General features: G+C 37.6%; 1 protein-coding gene and 1 pseudogene across 2 annotated transcripts in view; one reads left to right on the plus strand and one right to left on the minus strand.

Moving 5' to 3' along the window:
* The window catches only part of PNISR (PNN interacting serine and arginine rich protein), a 42,818-nt gene extending 18,694 nt beyond the window's left edge, over positions 1-24,124 (minus strand). The window contains exons 1-5 of one of the 2 annotated variants that reach the window (XM_044000807.1): positions 23,760-24,124; positions 10,056-10,136; positions 8,164-8,278; positions 1,601-1,789; positions 151-1,350 (exon numbers count right to left, since the gene is read on the minus strand). In XM_044000807.1, coding sequence (XP_043856742.1) covers positions 1,346-1,350; positions 1,601-1,789; positions 8,164-8,251 — 282 coding nt within the window. In that variant the 5' untranslated portion in view covers positions 8,252-8,278; positions 10,056-10,136; positions 23,760-24,124 and the 3' untranslated portion in view covers positions 151-1,345. Of the gene's footprint in view, positions 1-150; positions 1,351-1,600; positions 1,790-8,163; positions 8,279-10,055; positions 10,137-23,759 lie in introns of those variants that run through there. The other variant, XM_044000806.1, reaches the window with a different exon arrangement.
* Positions 17,907-18,365, plus strand: LOC122755089 (annotated as a pseudogene).
* Positions 24,125-24,728: the final 604 nt, after the last annotated feature.

Here is a 24,728-nt window from a genome sequence, read left to right on the forward strand (position 1 = left end):
AAAACATTCAAGAGGGTGTTATAAAAATATCAACAAAAGTTATTTTTTAAAGCTATCAAGAAAGTAAAATTGTTAGTAAAAACTCAGAGCTCTTTATGAAGACTCTTTATGACTTCTTGGTTAATTTTTTTCATATATCACACACACACACACACACACACACACACACACACACTCACATTCTAATACTTAAAAACTGCACTGACTTTGAGACATCCTTTGTGTGAAAATACACACATATGCATCTATATATGTATATAAAGATATGTAACTGAAAAAAAGGGGGGGAAACTAGCCTTGTTAAACTACAACCAATATAAAATATCTTACGATTCAAGATAAATTTATTCTCTAGGCCTTAATACATAAATCTGAATAACTTCATCCAACCAAATGCTTGACTTACATAAATGGAAATCAAATATCTGCTTTAACATTCTCTTAAATGAAATGATCAAATCTGAAACAATTTTTTGTGCTGAATTTTTAGCCTTTTTTTTTTTTTAGCAACAGCACCATGAAAAATATCATAAATTCACATAAATTCTTCCATGAAATAGAGTTTTCCTCACAACATCCCTGTGAGGTAGGGGGCGGGGACAAATACCCCCAATTTACTTATAGAAAAACAGTTACACCTGCCAAGGGTCACAAAGGAAGTCACTGCTAGAATGGGGGTTGGGGGGGGGGCTTAAGGATAGGGAAGTCACAGGCTTCATCATTTTAAAAGTTTAGGCTTGAAGCCAAAACATTTTTAATCCTGGGAAGAAATCAGTATGGCATCAATGCTATAATTGAATAGGGTGTTTATGTATTTATTATGCTATTTTTTAGGGGGGAAGGGAGAGGGGAATATAACAGACTATAAGGCATGCTGTCTTTTAAGTGAAAAGCTTGTTCACCCAGTATAAAAAGGGTGAATGATTTGATCCTTACAGAACTAAATCTGGGAGATTTAATTTGTATTAATGAGAATCACTAATGGAAATAACTATATAAACCATTAAAATAAAAACAGTGAACTGTTACCAAGCAATTCAAATCACATAAAATAATTTAACAAGTACTAAGAAGTTAAAAAAAACAACAGATAAAGTATGGAAGGATATCACTATCTGAAAAGAGGGAAGAAAATGGTGTGTGGAGAGTAGGGGCAATAGTATATTTGACAAAGCAAATTTCTCTTTTATGGCCATCACAGTGACACCATTTTTCTTTAACTAGAGGCTGGACATGTTTTGCTCTGCCAGTGCTGCTTCTGAAAAGGCCAGAGGTTGAAACAGAGAGGCACTAAGTGCTCTCTTCCCTAGATGCCAAGTGAGGTTTCCAGTGTTCCCAGCCCCTGTCAGCCTAGGAATGAAGAACCAAGAAAAGAATCAAATTCTGAATGCCACATACTAAGCAGGCTGAGTACAGAATATTTTCAACCATAAAATGTATAGGCCAAATCAAACTGAAACAAATTCTTTTAAAGGAAACATTCATTTTCAAGAAGTCATAAAATAAATTAAATCATTCAAACCTACTTTTATATTTTAAAAAAATTAAAATTTAACACTAAATCATACGGAACATCCCTATTTTTAGAAAAAGAACAAACCTGGTTGCCACATTCGGTTAAAATTTGTATCCCCTTGAAAATTCCCATGGTTGTTGGGACCAGATTCTATTCCTGACATGTCTTGTCCATTTGGCATTATTCCTGGAGGCTGCTCCACCACACTCTGCTGTCCTGAGGCTTCTCGCTGAGCAATCCATGCTTGAGCTAATGCAGCCCAATCGATCTGACCTAAAAATTAACATAACCACCATTAAGATTTTGACTACCTATATCCATTCTGTTAAAAGAAAAATCACTGCTTTCAAGTTACTTCTTGCCTAGAAAGCTTATATAAGAATAACATTAGGATCCCAAATATTTTGCAATGTAATTAAATTCATTCCTAGTATCTTTTGCCAAGACAAATAATCTATTTTATTTTTTCTCCTTTTCAGAGAATGCACATCTTTGGACAGCCATTTTCTTTCTTTTTTTTGAAAATAGTATTTTTATTCTAATTACATGTAAAGATAGTTGAACATTCATTTTTGTAAGATTTTGATTTCAAATTTTTCTCCCTCCCTCCCTTCCCTACCCCTCCAGAAGCCAGCAAACAATCTGATACAGGTTATACATTACAATCATGTTAAACATATTTTCATATTAGTCATGTTGTAAGAGAAGAATCAGAACAAAAAGAAAAAAGAACAAGAAAGAAGAAACAAAAAACAACAGCAAAAGTGAAAATAGCATGCTTCAAATCTGCATGAAGACTCCACAGTTCTTTTTCTGGATTTGGAGAACATTTTCCATTGTTAAGTCTTTTTTGTCAGTCTTAGATCACTATATTGCTGAGTAGAGCTGAGTCTATCACAGTTGATCATCACACAATATTGTTGTTACTATGTACAATGTTCTCTTGGTTCTGCTCATTTCAGTCAGCATCAGTTCATGTTAAGTCTTTCCAGAGTTTTCTGCCTGCTCAACATTTCTTTTTGTTTTAATCATAAAAGTTTTTTTTATTATTTCCTAGTTATACATAGATATACTTTTCAACATTTGTTTTTATAAGATTTTTAGCTCCAAATTTTTCTCCCTCCCTCCTTTCCCTCTCCCTTTCCCAAGGAATCTAATATAGGTTATATATGTACAATCACATTAAACATTTCTGGGGCAGCTACGTGTCGCAGTAGATAAAACACCAGCCCTGGATTCAGGAAGATTCAAGTTCAAATCTGGTATCAGACACTTAACACCTACTTAACACCAGGGTTACCTATGTGACCCTGGGCAAGTCACTTAATCCTCATTGCCCTGCCCCCCCCCCCAAAAACTCTGCATTAGTCATATTCTGAAAGAATCAGAACAAAAGGGAAAAACCTCAAAAAAGAAAAAAAGTAGAAATGTTATGGTTCAATCTGCATCTAGATTCCACAGTTCTTTTTTCTGGATGTGGAGAGCATTTTCCATCATGAGTCCTTTGGAATTATCTTGGACCACTGTATTGCTGAGAAGAGTTAAGACTATCATAGTTGATCTTGACACAATGTTACTGTTACTGTATACAATGTTCTTCTGGTTTTTGCTCAACTCACTCAGCACCAGTTCATGTAAGTCCTTCCAGGTTTCTCTGAAATCTACCTGCTCATCGTTTCTTACAGCACAATAGTATTCTATTGCATTTATATACCACAACTTGTTTAGCCATTCCCCAACTGATGGGCATCCCCTCAACTTCCAATTCCTCACCACCACAAAAAGAGCAGCTATAAATATTTTTGTACATGTGGGTCCTTTTCCCTTTTTTATGATCTCTTTGGGAAAAAGACCTGATAGTGGTATTGCCAGGTCAAAGGGTATGTACAGCTTTATTGCCCTTTGGGCATAGTTCCAAATTGCTCTCCAGAATGGTTGGGTCAGTTCACAGGTCCACCAACAATGCATTAGTGTTCCAATTTTTCCACAGCTTCAACATTATTTTCCCTTTTTGTCACATTAGCCAATCTGATAGGTGTGAGGTGGTACCTCAAAGTTGTTTTAATTTACATTTCTCTAATCAATAGTGACAGAGCATTTTTTCATATGGCAATAGATAGCTTTGATTTCTTCATCAGAAAACTACCTGTTCATATCCTTTGACCATTTCTCAATTGAAGAATGACTTGCATTCTTATAAATTTGATTTAGTTCCTTACATATTTTAGAAATGAGACCTTTATCAGAAATAGTGGCTGTAAAAATTGTTTCCCAGCTTTCTACTTCCCTTCTAATTTTGGCTGCATTGCTTCTGTTTGTACAAAAACTTTTTCATTTAATGTAATCAAAATTATCCATTTTGCATTTCATTATATTCTCTACCTCTTGTTTGGTCATAAATTATTCTCCTCTCCATAGATCTGAGAGGTAAACTATTCCTTCCTCTCCTTATTTACCTATGGTATCATCCTTTTTGTATAAATCATGTACCCATTTTGATCTTATTTTAGTATACGGTGTAAGTTGGTGGTCTATGCCTAATTTCTGCCATACTGTCTTCCTGTTTTCCCAGCAGTTTTTGTCAAATGAGGTGTTCCTATCCCAGAAGATGGAGTCTTTGGGTTTATCAGACAGTAGATTACTATGGGCATTTACTACTGTGTCTCCTGTGCCTAACCTATTCCATTGATCCACCACTCTTATTTCTTAGTACCAAATAGTTTTGATGACTGCTGCTTTATGTTACACCTTCATACTTGTCCTATAGAATCAACTAAGAAACTACTTGAAACAACAACTTTAGCAAAGTTGCAAGATATAAAATAAGTCCACATAAATCATCAGTATTTCTATACACGACCAACAAAGCTCAACAGCAAAAGACAGAGAAATTCCATTTAAAAGTAACTGTAGACAATATAAAATATTTGGGAGTCTACCCGCCAAGACAAATCCAGGAACTCTATGAACAAAGTTACAAAACACTTTTCACATAAATAAGTCAGATCTAAATAATTGGAAAAAATAACAATTGCTCATGGACAGCCAAGCTAATATAATAAAAATGATAATTCTACATAAATTAATTTACTTATTCAGTACCATACCAATCAGACTACCTAAAAATTACTTTATTCATCTGGAAGAAGAAAAGGTCAAGAATATCAAGAGAGGGGGGCAACTAGGTGGCTCAGTGGATAAAGCACCAGCCCTGGATTCAGGAAGACCTGAGTTCAAATTCGGCCCCAGACACTTGACACTCACTAGCTGTGTGACCCTGGCCAAGTCACTTAACCCTTCACTGCCCTGCCCAAAAAATAAAACCAAAACAAAACAAAAAAGAGTATCAAGGGAACAAATTTTAAAAATCTATTCTGGATAGACTAGAAGTTAAATGAAGTTTATCTAAATGTTTTTGTTTTTCTTTTGTTTTGTTTTGTGGGGTAATGAGGGTTAAATGTCAAGTGTCTGAAGCTGGATTTGAAATCAGGTTCTCCTGAATCCAGGGCCAGTGTTTTATCCACTACGCCACCCAGCTGCCCCCTAGTTTATCTAAATGTCATACCTATCCCCACACCTAGCTTAGGATTCTGCCCAGGGCAGACACTTAAAAATGTATTTGTTATGTTTGTTTATTAACAAATATTAGCTATGTCACACTTTCAACACTTCCTTACTTTAACTAAAAGCAGCTTAACAAATGTTGAGATGTTAGTAGAGGGAAAAGTTATGAATGTAATACCACTCTATTTTACAACTCCATGGCACAATTTCATAATTCACATATGGCTATAGTTTCAAATTATCCCTTTTCACTTACTAAGACTGCTTTAAAGGTTAACAATATTCAGGGCGGCTAGGTGGCACAGTGAACTCAGGAGGACCTGAGTTCAAATCCAGCCTCAGACACTTAACACTTATTAGCTATGTGACCCTGGGCAAGTCACTTAACCCCAATTGGCCTCACCAAAAACAAACAAAAAGATTAACTATTTCTATTCAGACTAAAATGCCTTAAAAAGAAAACTATATCGTTTTATTGCAGAGGCATCCCACAAATATGACTTTAAAATTCTTAGTAACTCTTGTCAATACTGAGGTTTAAGAAATTAAGTATGCTGAAAAATACATAGAACAAAATCCCAATAAACCAAACCCCAACTAACCAGAATCCTTAAAACATAATGCCTCAAACTTTATTTTGAGAACAGCCAAAAGGGAGGGGAGGGTTGAGGGAGTGGTGGTGAAAGGATGTAGTTCCTCTATGTCCCCTATACCGTTTTCTTCTGCCTCCAGCATATTGTACAAAAAGAAATGATCTCTATAACAATGATCATCCTAAGTCACTACAAGGTCCTCAAAAAAAGAAAAATTATTTTCAATATATTCTTATTTTACAAAGATAGGAAAGTACACTAATAAATTGTAGAATTATTTCAAATAAAAAGCACTGATACAAAAATAAATCTTCAATTACAATTATCCATATATCTGCTAGAACTTTATGCAAAAATCAGAGCAGCTATTAACTTATTAGTCTGTCAAAGAATAGAACAAATAACAGACAACTTCTATTCTGGATCAGATTCTCACCAATAAGGAACTAGGTGCCAATGTAGAACTGAAAACTTTGAAGTCACCTTAGAATTTGTGAGAGTTGGTGAGAGAAGCTGGGCAAAGCCTTTGATACACTATATGTTTTAGAGGGAAAAAACTAGAGAAATGATGAGTAAAATTCCATGAATTAAAATTCTAAAGGAGGAAGTCACCCTAAAAGATGCCAAGACATGTCTGGAATAGAATCTGATTCAAAGAATCATGGGGATTTTTAAGAAAATATACACTTTAAGAAATATGGCAAACAGGTTTGTTCCAAATAAAATCCTAAAGCTGTAATTAAAAATAATTCCAATAAGGAAGAAAAGAGACCAACAGGGATGCAAAAAGAATACATCAAAACAAAACCATGGTATGGTCTTACAATAACCAGTGTCAGGAACATGACTGTTCAGAGTGAACTGGGGCCAGCAAGGAAAACTAAGAATATCTAAAAAAGTTTAGGTTGGGTTTTTTTTAAAGCTATATTGGGTAAAAAGAAAAGAATGAAGAAGGGATGGGACCACTGCTCAAGTTAGATGGGACAAACAGAGAAGGCAGAACCTGAGCCACTTTACTTTTAATACTATGGAGAATGATCTTTGAACTAAAACAAAACAAAACAGCTAGAAGAGAATACAATGTTGCTCTTGATGAGTTGAAATCACCTAACATATACACTAACTACATTCTTGGGCACAGAAAGAACAAGCAAATATGATAGTTGTGCTGTCATTTATCTGGGGAAGACTATAAAGAACATGGAAAGCACTACAATAGAGGAAAAGGGCAAATATCCTGAGTTTCAAAAAATGAGCTTAACTTTGATTCCAAGCAAAATGCTAGGATATACCATTAAAGGCTGACTAGTCAACATCTAGAAAAGGAGTAATTACAAAAAACCAGAACGGGGAAATCAAAAACAGGTTATTCTAGACTCATCTTATTTTCTCTTTTGGCCAAATTACTAGGCTGGTAGATTAGAGGAATTCTGCTAATATAGTTCATTTAGATTTTAGTAAAATATCTGACAACAGCTCATGGTATGGGGAAAAAAAGATATGGGCTAGATGATAATACAGGGAGATTCAGAAATAGTTGAACGGGCAAACACTAGGCCTAGTCATTAATAATTTGATGAAAACTTGGAAGGTCTCCAGTAGACTACTTCAGGGATCCATGTTTGGCCATACTGCTATTTGACATGTATCAAGCCATCGAATACATACTTGTCAAAGTTGCAGCTGACACAAAGGTAGAAGAAACAGGTAACATACTAGATTGGTTAGGATTCAGAAAGTTCTTGACGGACAAGAACATTATATTTAAGATGAAATTTAATAGGAATAACTGTAGTCTTATTCTTGGGTTAAAAAACAAACTTTAAAAGTACAAAATGAAGGAGGAATGGCTCAGCAACAATACAGTGAAAAAAGATCATGTGAGATGTCAACCAAACAATGTTAATATGAGCTTTTGGCCGTATTATATTATGAGGACAAAGGATCCAGGGGTACTAGATCACATCTCTGAGAAGTAACACTTTTAGGAAGGACATGGCTAAGCCGGTGAGCAGTCAGAGGAGATAGCAATAAAGATGAAGAAGGACTCAAGGTCATGCAATAAGAGGATTTGCTAAAGGAACTAGGGATGTTTAGCCTGGAAAATAAGGACATAAAGGGATGTTAGGTTTTTTTTTAAATATATGAAGGGCTATCACATGAAAGTGGAAATAAATCTTAAGCTCACAAAAATCATCAGCATGTGTGTATTGGGCTATGCTTTATCAAAAATATCATAATGATAAATAACATTAAAATTCAGATGGGCATTACCCTCCCTCCCACCACCTTTCAAAAATAAAGGTCAGGGGCGGCTAGGTGGCACAGTGGATAGAGCACCGGCCCTGGATTCAGGAGGATCTGAGTTCAAATCTGACCTCAGACACTTGACACTTACTAGCTGTGTGACCCTGGGCAAGTCACTTAACCCTCATTGCCCTGCAAAAAATTTTAAAAAAATAAAAATAAAGGTCAATTTTTTTTCCTTACTTGGATCCTGCTGGTGCTGAAATGACTGCATCCACTGTTGTTGATTCAAAGGCCACTGTTGCCAAGGCTGTCCTCCTTGGTCCCACATTTTTGCTTTATAAATTATATTCTATACCTTCAATGAATCAAATAAAAAAGCAAAAGTAATAGTTATTTAATTTTAAATAGAAATGTATTGAGCTTAACACATCTAGAATTTTTACATGATATATTTATGTGATCAGAGTTCTAAAATTCTATCAACAGGTTGCCATAGGCAACTGGAATTTTCAAGCTAAAAGGCAGAAAAGGAATGGTAATACTATACTATATAGTTTTAAAGATTAATAACCTTACATAGTGAGAGAAAGAGATAGAGAGATAGAGAAAGGTTAAATTTGATTCAATATGCTCACATGGATATCTAAAAAGAATAAATCAGTTTTAACATTTACAACAAGCATTTTCACATTTTTTCATCTCAACACTTACTAAGTCTCATAAATTCAACTTTTTACATCATTCTTCTAATACTCCTTCCATCCCCCACTATAATTCATTTATCCCTTCACATTATAATAGATTTTTAAAGCAAGGAAAGAGGTGAAGCATTAGTAGTTAGCCCAGGGAAGTGAAAGTTTCTTGCTCACCCAGATTGGAATTTGTACTACCAGCATAAAAAAAAAATATTTTTTTCCTCTGCAACAGCAGATTCCTGATACCCAAAGCTGAGAGAGATTATACTAAAGAATGTAATAATATGATATTATTATTTCTTTTATCTTTTCTCATTAGTGACTAAAATGTCTGTTTTGTAGTGTTAGTGCCAACAGAGCATTCTACTAAGATACTAGCAAACCCTTGCTAGGCACTAAGTAGTGACCAATTTTTTTGTCTTCTGTTAAAAACCAGGCCAGTAATTTCATTGGTATAGCAAACCTAAGATGAAGAATTTTTCTCTATCAATGCAGATCAACATTTACTTTGCAGTTTATGATCATATGGTTGCCTACGTCCATAAGAGGCTCAGTAATTGAACCCAGGTCTTCCTGAGTCTTTACATGATGCCATATTTCCTCTTTTATAGAAACCAATTTATTATGGTGCCACCAAACCCTAGATATCTTTTCTTTTTCTTCATTTTCCTTTTTTTTTCTCACTTTCTATTCTCTTCCTTTATTCTCTCTTGTTTATGCCTCAGGCCCACCGTAGCACCCATAGATATTTCTTTATTTGGTTGATTACACACCAAGCTAAGGATTAGGCTGTTAAAAGTAGCTTTGGCTTATCCATGATCTCAGCTACCATTTCAATTTCATATCTAAAATGTATATAAAAATACCTGTTGTAAGCCCCTCCCTCTTCACCATCCTCTCTCTCTCTCACATACATACATACACACATACACACATACACACACACACACACACACACACACACACACACAGAGTTGTTGTTCAGTCATGTCCAATTCTTCATGGGGTTTTCTTGACGAAGATACTGCAGTGGTTTGCCATTTCCTTCTCCAGATCATTTTACAGATAAGCAAACTAAGGCAAACAGGATTAAGTGACTTGCCCAGGGTTACACAGTGATGTCTGAGGGCAGATCTGAATTCAGGAAAATAAATTTGACTCCAGGCCCAGCACTCTATCCACTGTACCATTTAGTTGTGCACATGCGCACACACACACATAGAATAGTAACAAATAATATATGTAGTAAATATGAAGTAAATGAATACTATATATAAAGTACTTTGCAAACCTAAAAGTACTATAGAAATCAGAGCTACCTATTAGCCAAGAAAGAAATTTTGCTTATACCTTTAATTAAAAAGTAAAGCTATTTTTATAATAGATAAGTGAAAAGTAACATTTGGTACAAACACCAAATCAGCTATTAATACTGACCTTAAATGTTTGCCTTCCTGTTAAAACTCAGGCTGCTTCACAGATGAAGCTAAGGATCATAGCAGCAAGTTTTTTTTCATCCTGAAATTAAAAATAATAATAATAATAACTAGAAAACAGTTGCCTTTAAACAAATTTGATGAATTTCCCCTTCAAAGATTTGATAAAATAACCTTTAAAAAAAAAAATCTTGAATTTTTACTTGAACTTGGGGGTGAGGAGGTGGTGCAGGGAAAGAAAAAACTTTTAACCTGATATTTAAGTAAGCACTAAGCAAGTAAAAGGAATAGACCAAAAATGAAATGGTAGAACTCTTATACATTCTAATGATTCAAAATATACTTCTTTTAATTATTATAATCAAAGAACAAACTCACACAATTTAAGTACAATACCATTACAAAAGAAAAGCATCTCTCCTCTGATCTCCTTATTCCCTGAGATACAATATTGAAATTAGGCCAATTAACAACCCTACAATGGCCTCCAAGTGTTCAAGTGAAAGGAGGAGCCAACTGATACAGCAAACTCCATTGCTGTCTTATTTTAAGATTTAATTTAAGACTTAACAGGGGGCAGCTTAAGTGGCTCAGTGGATAAAGCACCGGTCCTGGATTCAGGAGGACCTGAGTTCAAACCCAACCTCAGACACTTACTAGCTGTGTGACCCTGGGCAAGTCACTTAACCCTCATTGCCCCACAAAAAAAAAATAATAATAAATTATTTTTTTAATTAGTATAAACGTAAAAATAGTATAAACATAATTTATATACACTGGGAAATCAAAAAGTTTGTGTGACTTGCTTTATTGCAATATTCATTTTATTGAAGTGGTCTGGAACCAAACCCACAATTATCTCCAAAGTATACCTGCATATCTTAGAAATGAGCCACTCATCAGAGAACCTGATGCAAAGATTTTTTTTAGCCTCCATGCTGGTTTGGGCTTCCTGTTCTGATAATTTTACCAAAGACTAAGTTGGGGACTGGATCTGACACCTCCTTGCTCTCCCCTCAGTCAAAACCACACATCTGCAATTTTCTTCTTTTACTCACTCAGTACATAATATAGGGCTCATGACTGCTCCTCATCCTGGAATACTACTCATAGGCACAGACTCTTTCCTCAATCTGTCCTGGATTTGTGACCAAACATTAAGTAATGAGCAAAAGTTGCCAGCTGGTACCTAAATCTGGGTAGGCCCTCATTCCTCTGCATGGTAATTCCATGCTCTGGGCTAGACCCACACCCCAAATGTCCAAAGAGCTTTCTGTCTCCCTCCTTATGCCATCCTGGGCTGGAAAAATAACTCACTGTAATTTTTTTTTGGATTTCTAAATCAGGACTCAAGGCTTGTGTGTTTTCTAGATTTCTGTTTAGTGGTTGTGGTTGAAAGCTGGGCTGTACTTCCCGCTACTTCACCATATTGGCTGGTCTTATTATCATCAGCTTTCATAAATGAGGAAACTGAAGTTTTAAGAAGTTAAATGATTTGATGTAATAGGAATAGTAACAAACACAATTAAAACAAACACCTATTAAGTGCTCACTTTGTATAGGGCATTGAGCTGACAGGAAACTTCCATGCTTGCATTTTACTTTGGAGAAACATGTAGTCGAATAAGTAACTACAAAGTACTTTCAGGGAGAGAAATGCTAATACCAGGATGGGAAAGGGAGAGAAGAGACCAGCAAAGGCCTCCTATAGGAGATGGTATCTAAGACTGTGCTGTGAAGGAAGAGATTCTAACAAGAAAAAGTGAGGAGGTGAATTGCAGATGTTAGGACCATTTTTAGCAAGGCTGGGAGATGAGGCAATAAGGAATCAATGAAGATTTTTTTTTGGGGGGGGGGGGGAGACAAGGTGACAATTTGGCAGATATATGAGGATAGATTGAGGAAGGAAGACTCTGAAAGCAAGGAGATCGATTAGGAAGCTATTAAAATAGTCCAGGCCAAAAGCTTTTGAGGGTCAAGCTAAGTTGAAAGTTGTAAATGGAGAGAAAGGAACACATACAAAAAATGTGGAGGTAAAATCATTAAGACCTGTCAAGTGATTAGATATATAGAAATTAAGAAGTGGAAGACTCAAGGATAGAGCTATAAAAATAGGTGTCTAAAAAGATGGAAAACAGAAATGAATAAATATGGAGATGGGTTGGAAGGAAATTGGATGTAATGAGTTTGAGATACTCAAAGGTTACCCAAGTGGAGCTGTCTGGCAGGAAGGTGATAATTATGGGTCGAGAATTCAAATGTGATGCATAGGTTAGAAAAATTTGGGAATCATCTAAAGGGTCACAGAATCTGTTCATCCTTTGTTCTTGAAGAGGATCAATGACTTCAAGTGGGTAAGATCCTGACACTTGCACGTGAACTGGATTTAAGTGAAGTAGAGATGTGCAGTCATCAACTTCACTCTCTCCTCCAGTCATTGGAGTCTAGTAGCAAGACATAGGTCAAGACAACTGGCGATAGTCCTGGATGCAGTGGGGGACCTTGGCCCTTTTAAGCTAAGGTCTTTCCCAAGCCTCAGTTTGTCTGAGGCAATGACCATTCAGTAATTAAAGGCTAGGTAAGAACAGAGCAAAAGATGGCCTGGTTTGCCATCACAAAAGAATCAATCTGAGGAAGACCCGGAGAGTTCTGGACAGAACAAGAAACAATCACTCTGACCCATCAAAAACCAAACAAAGAAGGAAGTGAGACTTGGGCTGAGATCTATTATTGGCCAATTAGTGAAAGCCAAAGATTTGGATTTAAAGGCATAGTCAAGTAGCTCCATTTGAATAATAATGGATTTTAACAAAGCCTGGCTTTCCAGAGCTAAATGTCAAGAAATCATAAATTAAAACTACTTGAGGGAGCAGCTTGACACTAGCTATGTGACCCTGGGCAAGTCATTTAACCCTTACAGACCTGAAAAAAAACAACCACCCTACTACATGAGACCACGGAGTTAGCTGTCCTACTTGGTTTTTTTGTTTTTAAAGAGAATAAATGGGGAAGGAAAAAAAATCTAGTACCCAAATCCCAAGATCCCTTGCAAAGCATAAGCAATCCACCCCTAAGAATCCCGCTTCTGATGGGAAAGCTTTCATGATATATTGCCAGAAATGTGGCCACCTTGTCACTTTCCCAACCATCACTGTACCATCACCTCTCTGAGTTAAGGTTTCCTCGCCTGTAAAATGAGAAATGGAATAAGATGATCTCTAAGGTTCCTTTCTGTTCTAGATCATTTTTGCCAATGCAGCCCTGGAGGTTAAGCAAACTAGTATTTGAGCTGCAATTCCCTTAGGTTATTTATCCAATGGTGTGCAAATTACTTGGGAACAAGCAATAATTGATATGTTTTCATTTTGTGACAACAATGACTACATGGTTCTACTAACACAAAGTTGATTCAGAATATCTAACCTTGATCAAATGAAAACAAATTGAACTGATTTCCTCATTTTTAGTTAGTTATGTCAGGCAAGTACTGGATTTCATGCCATACACGTGTTTTACTGTTCTCTTTTTTTGTATTTTTAATTCTGTGGTTTCTAAGAATATATATTACTTTAAGGAAATATGCAAAGGTTGTCATTTTTTCTTACAAGCACAAATCAGTGCATGCAAAAGCAATAATTATCAAAACAATTTGGTACTGGCTAAGAAATAGAGGGGTAGATCAATGGAATAGGATAGAAATTACACTACTGTAAATGATTATAGCAATCTAGTATATGATAAACCCAAAAATCCATGTTTATGGAACACAAACTCATTATCTGACAAAAACTGCTGGGAAAACTGGAAAACCGGTATGGCAGAAACTAGGTCTAGACCAACATCTTACAAGGTATATTAAAATAAGGTCGAAATGGGTACATGATTTCCACATAAAGGATGATACCATAAGCAAATTAAGAGAGTATGTGTGAGAAATGGGTAGTTGTCTCCTCTCAATGTGGATATAACAGTCAGTCATACTCCCCTGACCTGTTTGTAGGACAAAGGTCTCAGATCCCCTCCTCCCCCTCAGGTTAGCAAGGTCACATGGTTCAAGGAGCCCTGGTCTCAATTAGGTCCTCTCCAGAGTTCTGTCCATATAAGGAAGCATAAAGTCCACTCCGGAATTATGTCCATACAAGGAAGAGGGGTGGGAATACTGCGTTCCGATTAGCTAGTTTGGGGGAGTAGATTATAACCCCGACCAGTGATGAAAAAGGGGAAGGTCCATTCGAGTTAGGGACTAGGGTATAAAACAGGGCCTTCGAGCCCCCTTTCTGGGCACCCACTAGCTGCACACTAGGGTGCCTCCTTCTCATGAGAAGAAAATAAAGCCTTTGTCACCTCGATGCTGAGTTCCTGAGAATTATTGAGAAGAGGATGAATTTTTCCCTCACAGTATGGAATCATTTATCCATCAGATTTATGGGCAGAGGAAGAATTTAGGATCAAAGAAGTTGCAGAGAGTAAAACAAAATGCAAAATATACAATTTCGATTATATAAAATTAAAAAGCTTTTGCACAAAAGTAATGTAACCAAGATTTACAAGGGAAACAGAGAAGTGGGAAAGAATTCTGAAACAAATCTCTCTGATAAAGACCTCATTTCTTAAATAAATAGAGAACTGAGTCAAATTTATAAAAATACAAGTCATTCCCCAATTGAGAGTCAAAGGATATGAAAAGGCAGTTTTCAGACAAAGAAATCAAAGCTATCAATAATCATATTAAAAAAGCTCTAGACCACTATTGATCAGAGAAATGCAAATTAAAACTCTGAGGTATCACCTCACACCTTTCAGAGTGGCAAATATAACAAAAACCAGAAAATACTGGATGTTGGAGGGCATGTGGGAAAGCTGGGATGCTAATCCACTGTTGGTGGAGTTGTGAAAAGATCCAACAATTCTGGAGAGCAATTTGGAACTATGCCCAAAGGGCTATAGAACTGTGCACTCCAAAAAGAGAAAAAGAGCTATCTGTAAAAAAATATTTCCAGCAGCTCTTTTTGTGGTGGCTAAGAATTGGAAATCGAAGGAATGCCCATCAATTGAGGAATGGCTAAAGAAACTGTGGTATGTGGGGGCAGCTAGGTGGCCCAGTGGATAAAGCGCTGGCCCTAGATTCAGGAGGACCTGAGTTCAAATCTGTCCTCAGACACTTGACACTTACAAGCTGTGTGACCCTGGGCAAGTCACTTAACCCCCACTGCCCCACAAAACAAACAAACAAAAAACAAGCTGTGTGACCCTGGGCAAGTCACTTAACCCCAATAGCCTCACCAAAAAAAAAAAAGAAAGAAAGAAAGAAAAGAAAAGAAATGACCAGCAGGATGACTTCAGAAAGGCATGAAAAGACATGTATGAAATGATGTATAGTGAAGTGAGCAGAACCAAGAGAATGTTGTGTACAGTGACAGCAATATTGTTTGATGAAGAACTGTGAAAGACTTAACTATTCACATCAATGCAATGATCTAAGACAATACCAAAGGACTACTAATGAAACATACTATCCACCTCCAAAGACAGAACTGATACTGATGGAACAGACTAAAGCATGCTATTTTTCACTTTCTTTCATTTTTTTCTTTTAATCAAATTTTCTTGTACAAAATGACAATTATGGAAATGTTTTACATAATCATACATGTACAACCCATATCTGATTGCTTGCTGCCTTGGGGGGGGAGGGAGGGAAGGAGGGATAAAAATTGGCACCCAAAACTATAAATAAAAATGTTCATTACATTAAAAAAAAAAAGGAATAGCAGCAGGTGTTGGTGAAGTCATACAAGAATCATTGAAGCCCACAATGAAATAGGACCAGTTGTACAAAAACTCAAAAGAAAATGTGTTTAAAACAAAAAATGCCAAGAACTGAGAAAGTATTGCTATGAAACAGACTAAATGATCCTCGGAAAAGAAGCAAAGACTTTCAGAAGGGCTTGGCAGCTGAAGTTACTACTGATTCCCCTTACAGTGCCTCATAGGCTTCTAAGGAGACAGAGGCAATTGGTGAAGCAGTGGAGCTTTCTGGGCCAGAAAGTAGGAAGACCTGGTTTCAAATCCAGTCCATACACTTAAAATGACTCTGAAAGTCACTTAACTTCTCTTTGGCTCAGTTTCCTCAACTTTAAAATGAGGCTATTTAACAGCACCTACCTCACAGGGCCCCTTTGAGGATAAAATGAGATAATATTTGTAAAAGCCTTTAGCATAGTACCTTGGACAGAGTAGGTACTATATATTAATGCTTAATCTCTTCCCTCATCATAGTTGAAAATACATGAGACTAGTAAAAAAGCAATTGCTAACTGTGAAGAAAAAACACTTGGAGCAGGCAAAGCAATAAAAAGATCATTTTTTAAATTACAAAACAAAACGAAAAATTGTGGCAGCCTGTTTTTGTTTTTTTAATGTACAATGATTCTAGAAATCTTGCCTTCATTGAGATAATAATGAATTCTGATAAATATACTAACATACTGAAAGGTTCTGAAATTTACTGAAATTCCCAATAGAATACTAAAACAAACCTTAAGTCATGAAAGGCTAAGAAATTATCCAGAAGATGTTGATAAACTTCCATTAGTGGTGGCCTTGGAATTCATCTACCTTAAACTCCAATGAAGTGGATAGAGCACCGGCCCTGGAGTCAGGAATACCTGAGTTCAAATCCGGCCTCGGACACTTGACACTTATTAGCTGTGTGACCCTGGGCAAGTCACTTAACCCCAATTGCCTCACTAAAAATTAAAAAAAATTAAATAAAAACTCCAATGAAAACCTATGAGGAAATAAAGCATGTGTCTTTATCTTGTGAACTCACTTATTAATCTTGCCATCTCAATATCAAATTTCGTAAAAGTGACTGCAACAAAAGGACAAATTTATGCAAACACACACACACACACACATACATACACAGATATACTTTAAAGATGTAAAAAGTTCTTATGTTTATTTATTATATATCAAGGCAGTTAGATGGTACGGTATATAGAGTACTGGGCCTAGAGTCAAGAAGATGTGAGTTCAAATTTGATCTCATTTATTAGCTGTGTGAGCTTAACCTGTTTACCTCAGTTGCCTCAATTATAAAATGGGGATAACAGCATCTTCCTCACAACATTGTTGTGATCAAATGAGATAAAATTTGTAAAATTCAGTTTACTTTGTCCCAGTTAATTTGCACACCACAGTAGCCCTGAACCTGGGTTTATTTATTATTTATTATTTAGAAATAAAATATGGAGGTAAAGGCAAGAGGTTTTGAAATAGCTCCTCAGCTGTCCCAGCTGAATTCTTGCAACTCTCTTTCCCACTTGCCAGCTCTTTAAACATAATATACAAGAGTACATGAACTTGGAATAAATGAGCCTGAATCCTGCCTCAGGCACTTGCTATGTGATCCTGGGAAAGTCACCTATGCTTTTATGCTCAGTTTCCTCATCCACAAAAAGAGAATAATAATAGCACTTACCTCCTAGGGTTGTGAGGACCAAATGGAATACTATAAATAAAGTACTGTAAACATTAAAAACACTAAATAATTGCTAGCTACTATTATTACTGAAAGCAGCTAGGTGGCACAGATGATAGAACCCAGACTTAGACTCATCTTCCTGAATTAAAATCCAGACTCAGACACTAGCTGTGTGACCCTGGGCAAGTCATTTAACCCTATTTGCCTCAGTTTCCTTATCTGTTAAATGACCTGGAGAAAGAAATGGCAAACTACTCCAATATTTTTGCCAAGAAATCCCCAAATGGGGTAATAAAGAGTCGGACACAACTGAAATAAGTGAACAAATTATTATTGAAATCATGTGTTCCCCTTTCCCCCAAGATGGTGGCAAAGGCAAAGAAGTGGTTGTTCCCCCCAAAGATGGAAGCCAAGTCCAAGTCCTTGAAGGCCAAGAAGGCAGTATTGAAAGGTGTCCACAGCCACAAAAAGAAGATCCAAACATCCCCCACCTTCCAGCGACCCAAGACTCTTAAGACTTCGAAGGCAACCCAAATACCCTCGGAAAAGTATCCCAAGGAGAAACAATCTTGATCACCATGCCATCATTAAGTTTCCCTTGACCACTGAGTCTGTTATGAAGATAGTACAACAACATCCTTGTCTTCATTGTGGATGTCAAGGCCAACGAGCATCAGATCAAGCAAGCTGTAAAGAAGCTTTATGACATCAATGTGGCCAAGGCCAACACACTGATCTGGCCTGATGGGAGAGAAGGCCTATGTCTGACTGACTCCAGACTATGATGCTTTGAATGTTGCCAACAAAACTGTAATCATCTAAACTGTGTCCAGCATCCTACTCCACTATAACAAAACAATTTCCAGGAAAAAAAGAAAAGAAAAGAAAATGTATTCCCCCACCACTCCTTGCCCATAAGTTTGTCTTTTCATCCTTTTGTCTCTAGCTTCTGCTTCCTCTGCCACTTTAAAATTTTTTTCCACATTCTTTTACCAATGTTCACATAGGTACAGCAATTATCTATCTCAGCTTTTCCATAATAGTATAGACTTAAAATACTAAGTTCCATTTAAAAATGAAGTGAAGGGGGTGGCTAGGTGGCACAGTGGATAAAGCACCAGCCTTGGATTCAGGAGTACCTGAGTTCAAATCCAGTCTCAGACACTTGACACTTACTAGCTGTGACCCTGGGCAAATCCCCGAACAACAAAAAAAAAAAAGTGAAAAAACTTCTATCAAATCCTATGTGTCATAGGTTGTCAGTTCACAGAATGTAATGAAAATAATTAAAAGACATTCCTCATAAATTAGAGATAAAACATGAAAGGAAGAAATCCTCTTAGACTTTCACATCTCTAGTTCAACTGCTGTCAGTCCCTTCCAGCAGTAGATGTGGAAAAAAGTTCTTAGCTTGGTCCACACACACCCCTTTGTAACTCTGGATAAATTTCAGAGGATGCCTTGAACTTGGATAGGGAAAAAATTATTTCTTCATTTTCACTAACCTCAAAAAGACATTTAATATTTCCTTTAATTATTTAAAAAACATTTTTCTAAGGAGTCTATAGGCTTCAAAATACTGTCAGAGGCCCATGATAGAGTAAAGGTTCAGAAGCCCTGCTCTAGAAAGAACAAGACTTATTTCTCTCAATTCAGTTCTACACTGAAATAGAGTAAACCACATGCAGGTATCCATTCCTGTCTCCTAATGGGGCCAGATTAAAAGTCTGGTTGGGAAAGAAATCAAACAGAATTCCTAGCCCCCTTTTTGTGTTCCACTCAATGAATAGAAAATGTAAAGTCAGAGTTTGTAAGAGATAAAAGGAGCTTAATATTTCTAGATCAGGAGTAGGTAGATGGCACAGTGGACAGAGAATGCTAGGACTGGTGTCAGGAAGACTTGAGTTCAATTCAGTCTCAACTATCTGTGTGACTACACCTCAGTTTCTTCATCTGTAAAATGGTGATAATAAAAGTACCTACCTCACAGAGTTGTTGGGAGGATCAAATGAGATCACAAGTACCTGGCACGTAGTAAGCACTATATAAATGTTGTTATTGTTACATTGTTTCCCAAACAAGTCAAAGGGATTGTAAAAGTCAATACCATCTATGACTTTAAGTGGTACCATTAGTAATATTACAAAAAGTCATTTTTAATTAATTATATTATAAGGGTTCTACAAAAATGTTTCTTTTTGTTTTAAAGTGAAGGGTTCAGGAGAACATTATATATTGTATCAATAACACTGTGTGTGATGATCAACCATGATAAACTTAACTCTTCTCAGCAATACAATGATCCAAGATAATTCCAAAAGACTCATGATGGAAAATGTTTTCCACATCCAGAAAAAAGAACTCTGGAATCTGGATGCAGATTGAACCATACTGTTTCTACTTTTTTCTTCTTTTTCCAGGGCAATGAGGGTTAAGTGACGTGCCCAGGGTCACACAGCCTAGTGTCAAGTGTCTGAGGCCACATTTGAACTCAGGTCCTCCTGAATCCAGGGCCAGTGTTTTATCCATTGGGCCACCTAGCTGCCTCCCCCCCCACCTTTTTTCTTTTTTGAGGTTTTCTCCTTTTGTTTTGATTCTTCTTTCATAACATGACTAATGTAGAAATATGTTTAATATGATTGTACATATAAAACCTATATCAGATTGCTTTCTTTCTTGGGGAGGGGTGAGGGAAGGGAGGGAGAGAGAAAAATTTGGAACTAGAAATCTTATAAAAACAAATGTTGAAAATTATCTTTATATGTAACTGGAAAATAATAAAATACTTTTATGATTTTCAAAAAAAAAAGTGAAGGGTTCAATCACTAGTTTGTGATCCATGCCTCTACATCATTCATCTGGCATATCATGCCCTATTTTGTGTCATTGCTTATATTGTTGGTCTGAATCGCTAACTCACTTTTATGTAACTTTTCATATTTCTTGCTCCCAACATTTTAAGCTTTTTCAGAGTAAGCTTTTACATGTCCCTGGTATTACCCACTATAACTAAGACCTGACACTATATTAGGCACACCAAAAATTTGTTGATCCACTGTTACCAAGTAAATAATTGCCATGCTAATTACTGTCTTTTAAATATTTTTTACATTGACTAAATTTTGTCCTGAATCCCTTATTGTATTCCCAGATAACTTTCCTATATAATGAAAAATTAATGAGAGAGAATGAGAGAGAATTCAGTAAAACTAATCACACCTCTGCAAAGAAGTGGGGGAGGTATGCTCTCAAATTTGTTCTCTGGAGCCATGCAACAATTACATTCTAATGTTACTTTGTTTCCTCAACAAAAATCATATTAAAAACAAACAGCTACTTTAATTTTAGGCACTTGAAAATAAATTCTCAATAACTTTCCATTATTTTAGCCCCACTCCCATAGGTATAAAGGTCAACTATCCTAGCTTTGGCCAATATGGCCAAAATTTCTGACAGAAGTCAACTATTCTGATTAGATAAGTTGATAGCGAGCCACCATTTTTCTTGAGAAACTTGTGGAATTCAGAAAAATACTATCTTCAGTAGAGTAGGAAAATGAATTACCAAGAGTTATGACAGATCATATACAATGAAACACACAATCTATCACAATATTACATAGCTTTAGAAGTAAAGAGAACCTTTTTTTACAATCACTAAGAAGATCTCATTTCATTTTCTCCTTAGGCCAAAGTTACAGTTGATCAGTATTTAATTTGGGAGCCTTAAATTTACTGGTTTAGTGGTCTATCATTACCATTAGCAAAAATACAAACAAAGGCAGTGACAATAAAGATTTTGAGGAAAATCCTAATTAGATTTCCCAACAGGGCACCCATACATCCTTGCTTGATAAAAGTTCTAGTGTTTTCCTCCTTCTATGAAGAGGAAGTGAGACCAAGAAAAAGTTCCACATAGAAAATAAACTTTAACTGCAGTTGAGACTCATGAGAAGCATGAGGTTCATATGCACAGTAATATTGAGGCAGAAGATGCCCAATTTTAGTCTGGGATCTATAATTTACTAGCTATGGGATTTTGTGGAAGTCTCAAACCTTTCTAAGCCTCAGTTTCATTACTTGTAATAAGATCTGCACTATTCTTATAGGGCTGTTGTTATAATCAATTAAATAAAAGAAGTATAGCACCTTGTAACCATAATAAGTTAATATAAATGAGTTATCAACTAAAATTAAAATCTTTCTATCTACCCACTAGATTTCATAAAATTAAAAGGAACCATGTTTAATGATATTATATATATAACCTATATCAGATTACCTGCTGTCTAAGGGAGAGGGGACAGAGGGGAGGGATGGAGAAAAATTTGAAATTGGAAATCTTATGTAAACAGATGCTCAAAACTAAAATAAATAAATTTTTTTAAAAATTAAAAGGAACCTCAGGGCTCATCTAGTCCATTTTAAAGAAAACTCAACCCCAAAAAGGTACAGGTAGCCTGTACTTCAGACAGGATCCTCTGACTCCCAGAGCTGGTGGTCTTTCCATTGTATCAGCTGTCTCATAATACTCTGAAACAAAGTATAATGCTTCTCACATCAAACTTCTCCCCAAAAAATGAGTACTAAATCTCACAGGCCCCAAAACAACTTCTTTAACCTGTGCCATTTTGCTAAAAAACTGGACAAAAGAAATTATTTTAACAAAATACAAAAAACTTCTAATTATGCTCTGGTTGGCCCTTAACACAGGAATGATTAATATGTCCATTTTGATACCTAGTAAACAAAATGGATAATAGTAGCTGGATATGTGATGACAAGTTTACTCTTGACTAAGTTTCAGAACATTTCAACTAAATTTGGACTTGAACTGTAACAGTGACAAATATATAATAGAAGCAGTTTTTCTTAAAGGATATGTTCTCCTCCCTCAACAAACTCCACAACTTATTATTCTAAAGAATGGATAACAGCAGTTTTGGGGGGTTTTTTGTTTGTTTGTTTCGAGGTGGTGCAGTAGATAGTGTACTGGATTTGACCCAGTTCTTTCAAATCAGGCCTCAGAAACTTACTAGCTATGTGATACTAGGCAACTAACTTAAATTTCTCAATCTTAGTTTCTACATCTGTTAAATGGGAAAAATAACAGCACCTACCAGGGAGGTTATGATGATAAAATGAGGTTAATTGTAAAGGGCCGGGGGCAGCTAGATGGTGCAGTGGATAAAGCACTGGCCCTGGATTCAGGAGTACCTGAGTTCAAATCCGGCCTCAGACACTTAACACGTACTAGCTGTGTGACCCTGGGCAAGTCACTTAACCCCAACTGCCTCACCAAAAACATAAAAAAAATTTTTTTTTAATTGTAAAGGGCCATGCAAATCTATATAAATGCTAGACATTAGAACTACTATTATCATTAATGGGTCTGTGCTCAGCTAAAATGGTTTTGTATGGATTGTGGGGTTGTTAGGTGTGTGTGTGTGTGTGTGTGTGTGTGTGTGTGTTTGGGGGGGGGGGGACGACTTAAGTAAATGTACTAATAATTTTTACTAGAATACCAGAAAGTATCAGCTTATAAAATAAATTGCTTACCATATACTGAATGCCTCCAGAAAGCATTTACTGGGGGGAAAAAACAACAACACAGGGACAAAGGGACATTACATGAAAGTTCCTGACATCTAAAAGCTTACAGTATAACATGGAAGATGAAAACACACGAAATATAGTGCCGTGAGACCGAATTACAGTCGAGCGTTTTTCTGGAGTGTTGGACAGGTACCTCTTAATAGTACCTGGCCAGTAAGAACTGCAAAAGGCGCTCCCGGCTCTGATACTCTGCACATGCGTGAACGCTGCCGCCGTGTCTCCTTCTTCCCCCCCACCCCCCACCCCCACATCCTTACCAGGGTGTTCCCAGCGCGCACGCGCAGTGTTCAACGGCCAGCCCGGAACCTGACAATTATCCTCCTCTCATCTAAGGGACTTGCCCCGAGAGATGAGGTAGCATTCCTGCCGGCGGGGATGCATCCCCGTCGCAGAGGGCGCTGCTGCTACGACTAGGCCTAACTGCTACCACAGTCACCTCCTCCTGGGGGACGGGGGGGATGGGAGGGAAACACTTGGCGGCCGCCGCAGGCGACGCACACAACCAACCCATTTATAACTCTACGCTGCCTCCTCCACGAGGCCCATATTGGGAGGCAGCGGCCTAGCGAGTCCCAGTGCGTAACAGTTCTCTATAACTTACCCACTCTGGCTCCGGGACACCGCCACCGATGCGGTCGCTACAGCGTCTTCTCCACCCCCTTCACTCGTTCCACTTCTTCTCGAACAAGACAAGATGGCGCCAGAGCGCCGTCACCCGGAAGCAAATGTTGACAACATCCGGTCCGTCACACAAGCCATGTTAAAGTCGGCGGGTCTGAGGTCACGTGACTTGGTCTTGATTTGCCCTGTCGACCGCTGTGTTGGATGCGGGTGCTCTGTCGTCCGGTTCTTTGTCATTTATATCGCCAGGTTGGAATGCCTAAGGACGCACCCCGTCTGAACGTCTTCGTCACGGCCCTTAACTGACGCTACAGTTCACGCCGGCTCCTCTCCCATCTTTAGTGTGGGCAACCAGCGAAATGCATGTGGACCGGACTGAGGGCGGGGAGGGGGGCGGGGAAGGAGTTGCTATGGCGAGTCTCCTTGGGGGGGGGTGGGGGGGAGAGAGTGTACGGAGGAAGTTCGGAAGCAGCTCTACGGTTGTTTCTTGAGTCCGGGCTTGCCCTTGCGGCAGCAGTCTTTACGGTTCCTGAACTACCGACAGCGGCTTGAGTACCTCCTAAGGGGGCTCCCAAGAAGATCCGAGCGGGGAGCCGGAGGATTAGAGGAGAGGAGAGGTTCGTCCCCACGTGGACTTAGCACGAACAAGGTTCTTGTAGGGCCGCTCTGTGACGCCGTCCTCCTCTGGCTCTGGGCCCTGGCAAAAGACCAGCCCCCGAAGGAAGAAGCCCTGGGGTTTTGGCTGCTGCACGATGACCCTAGTTAACCCTCACTGGATGTCGTCTACGCCCACCTGAAGCGCGCTCGACTCTGCTGCCACCTAGCGAGAGAGCCCCTTAGGCGAGGGGGACGCCTCTGAGGCAGTTCGGCCGCTCCACCGCCTCACCTCCAGCTACGGGCTGGGGTTGGACCCTTTAAACGAAGTGGGCTTTGTCACGAATAAGTAAGA

This window comes from Dromiciops gliroides, chromosome 4 (assembly GCF_019393635.1).
Source record: "Dromiciops gliroides isolate mDroGli1 chromosome 4, mDroGli1.pri, whole genome shotgun sequence".
In the NCBI taxonomy this organism is placed as follows: Eukaryota; Metazoa; Chordata; class Mammalia; order Microbiotheria; family Microbiotheriidae; genus Dromiciops; species Dromiciops gliroides.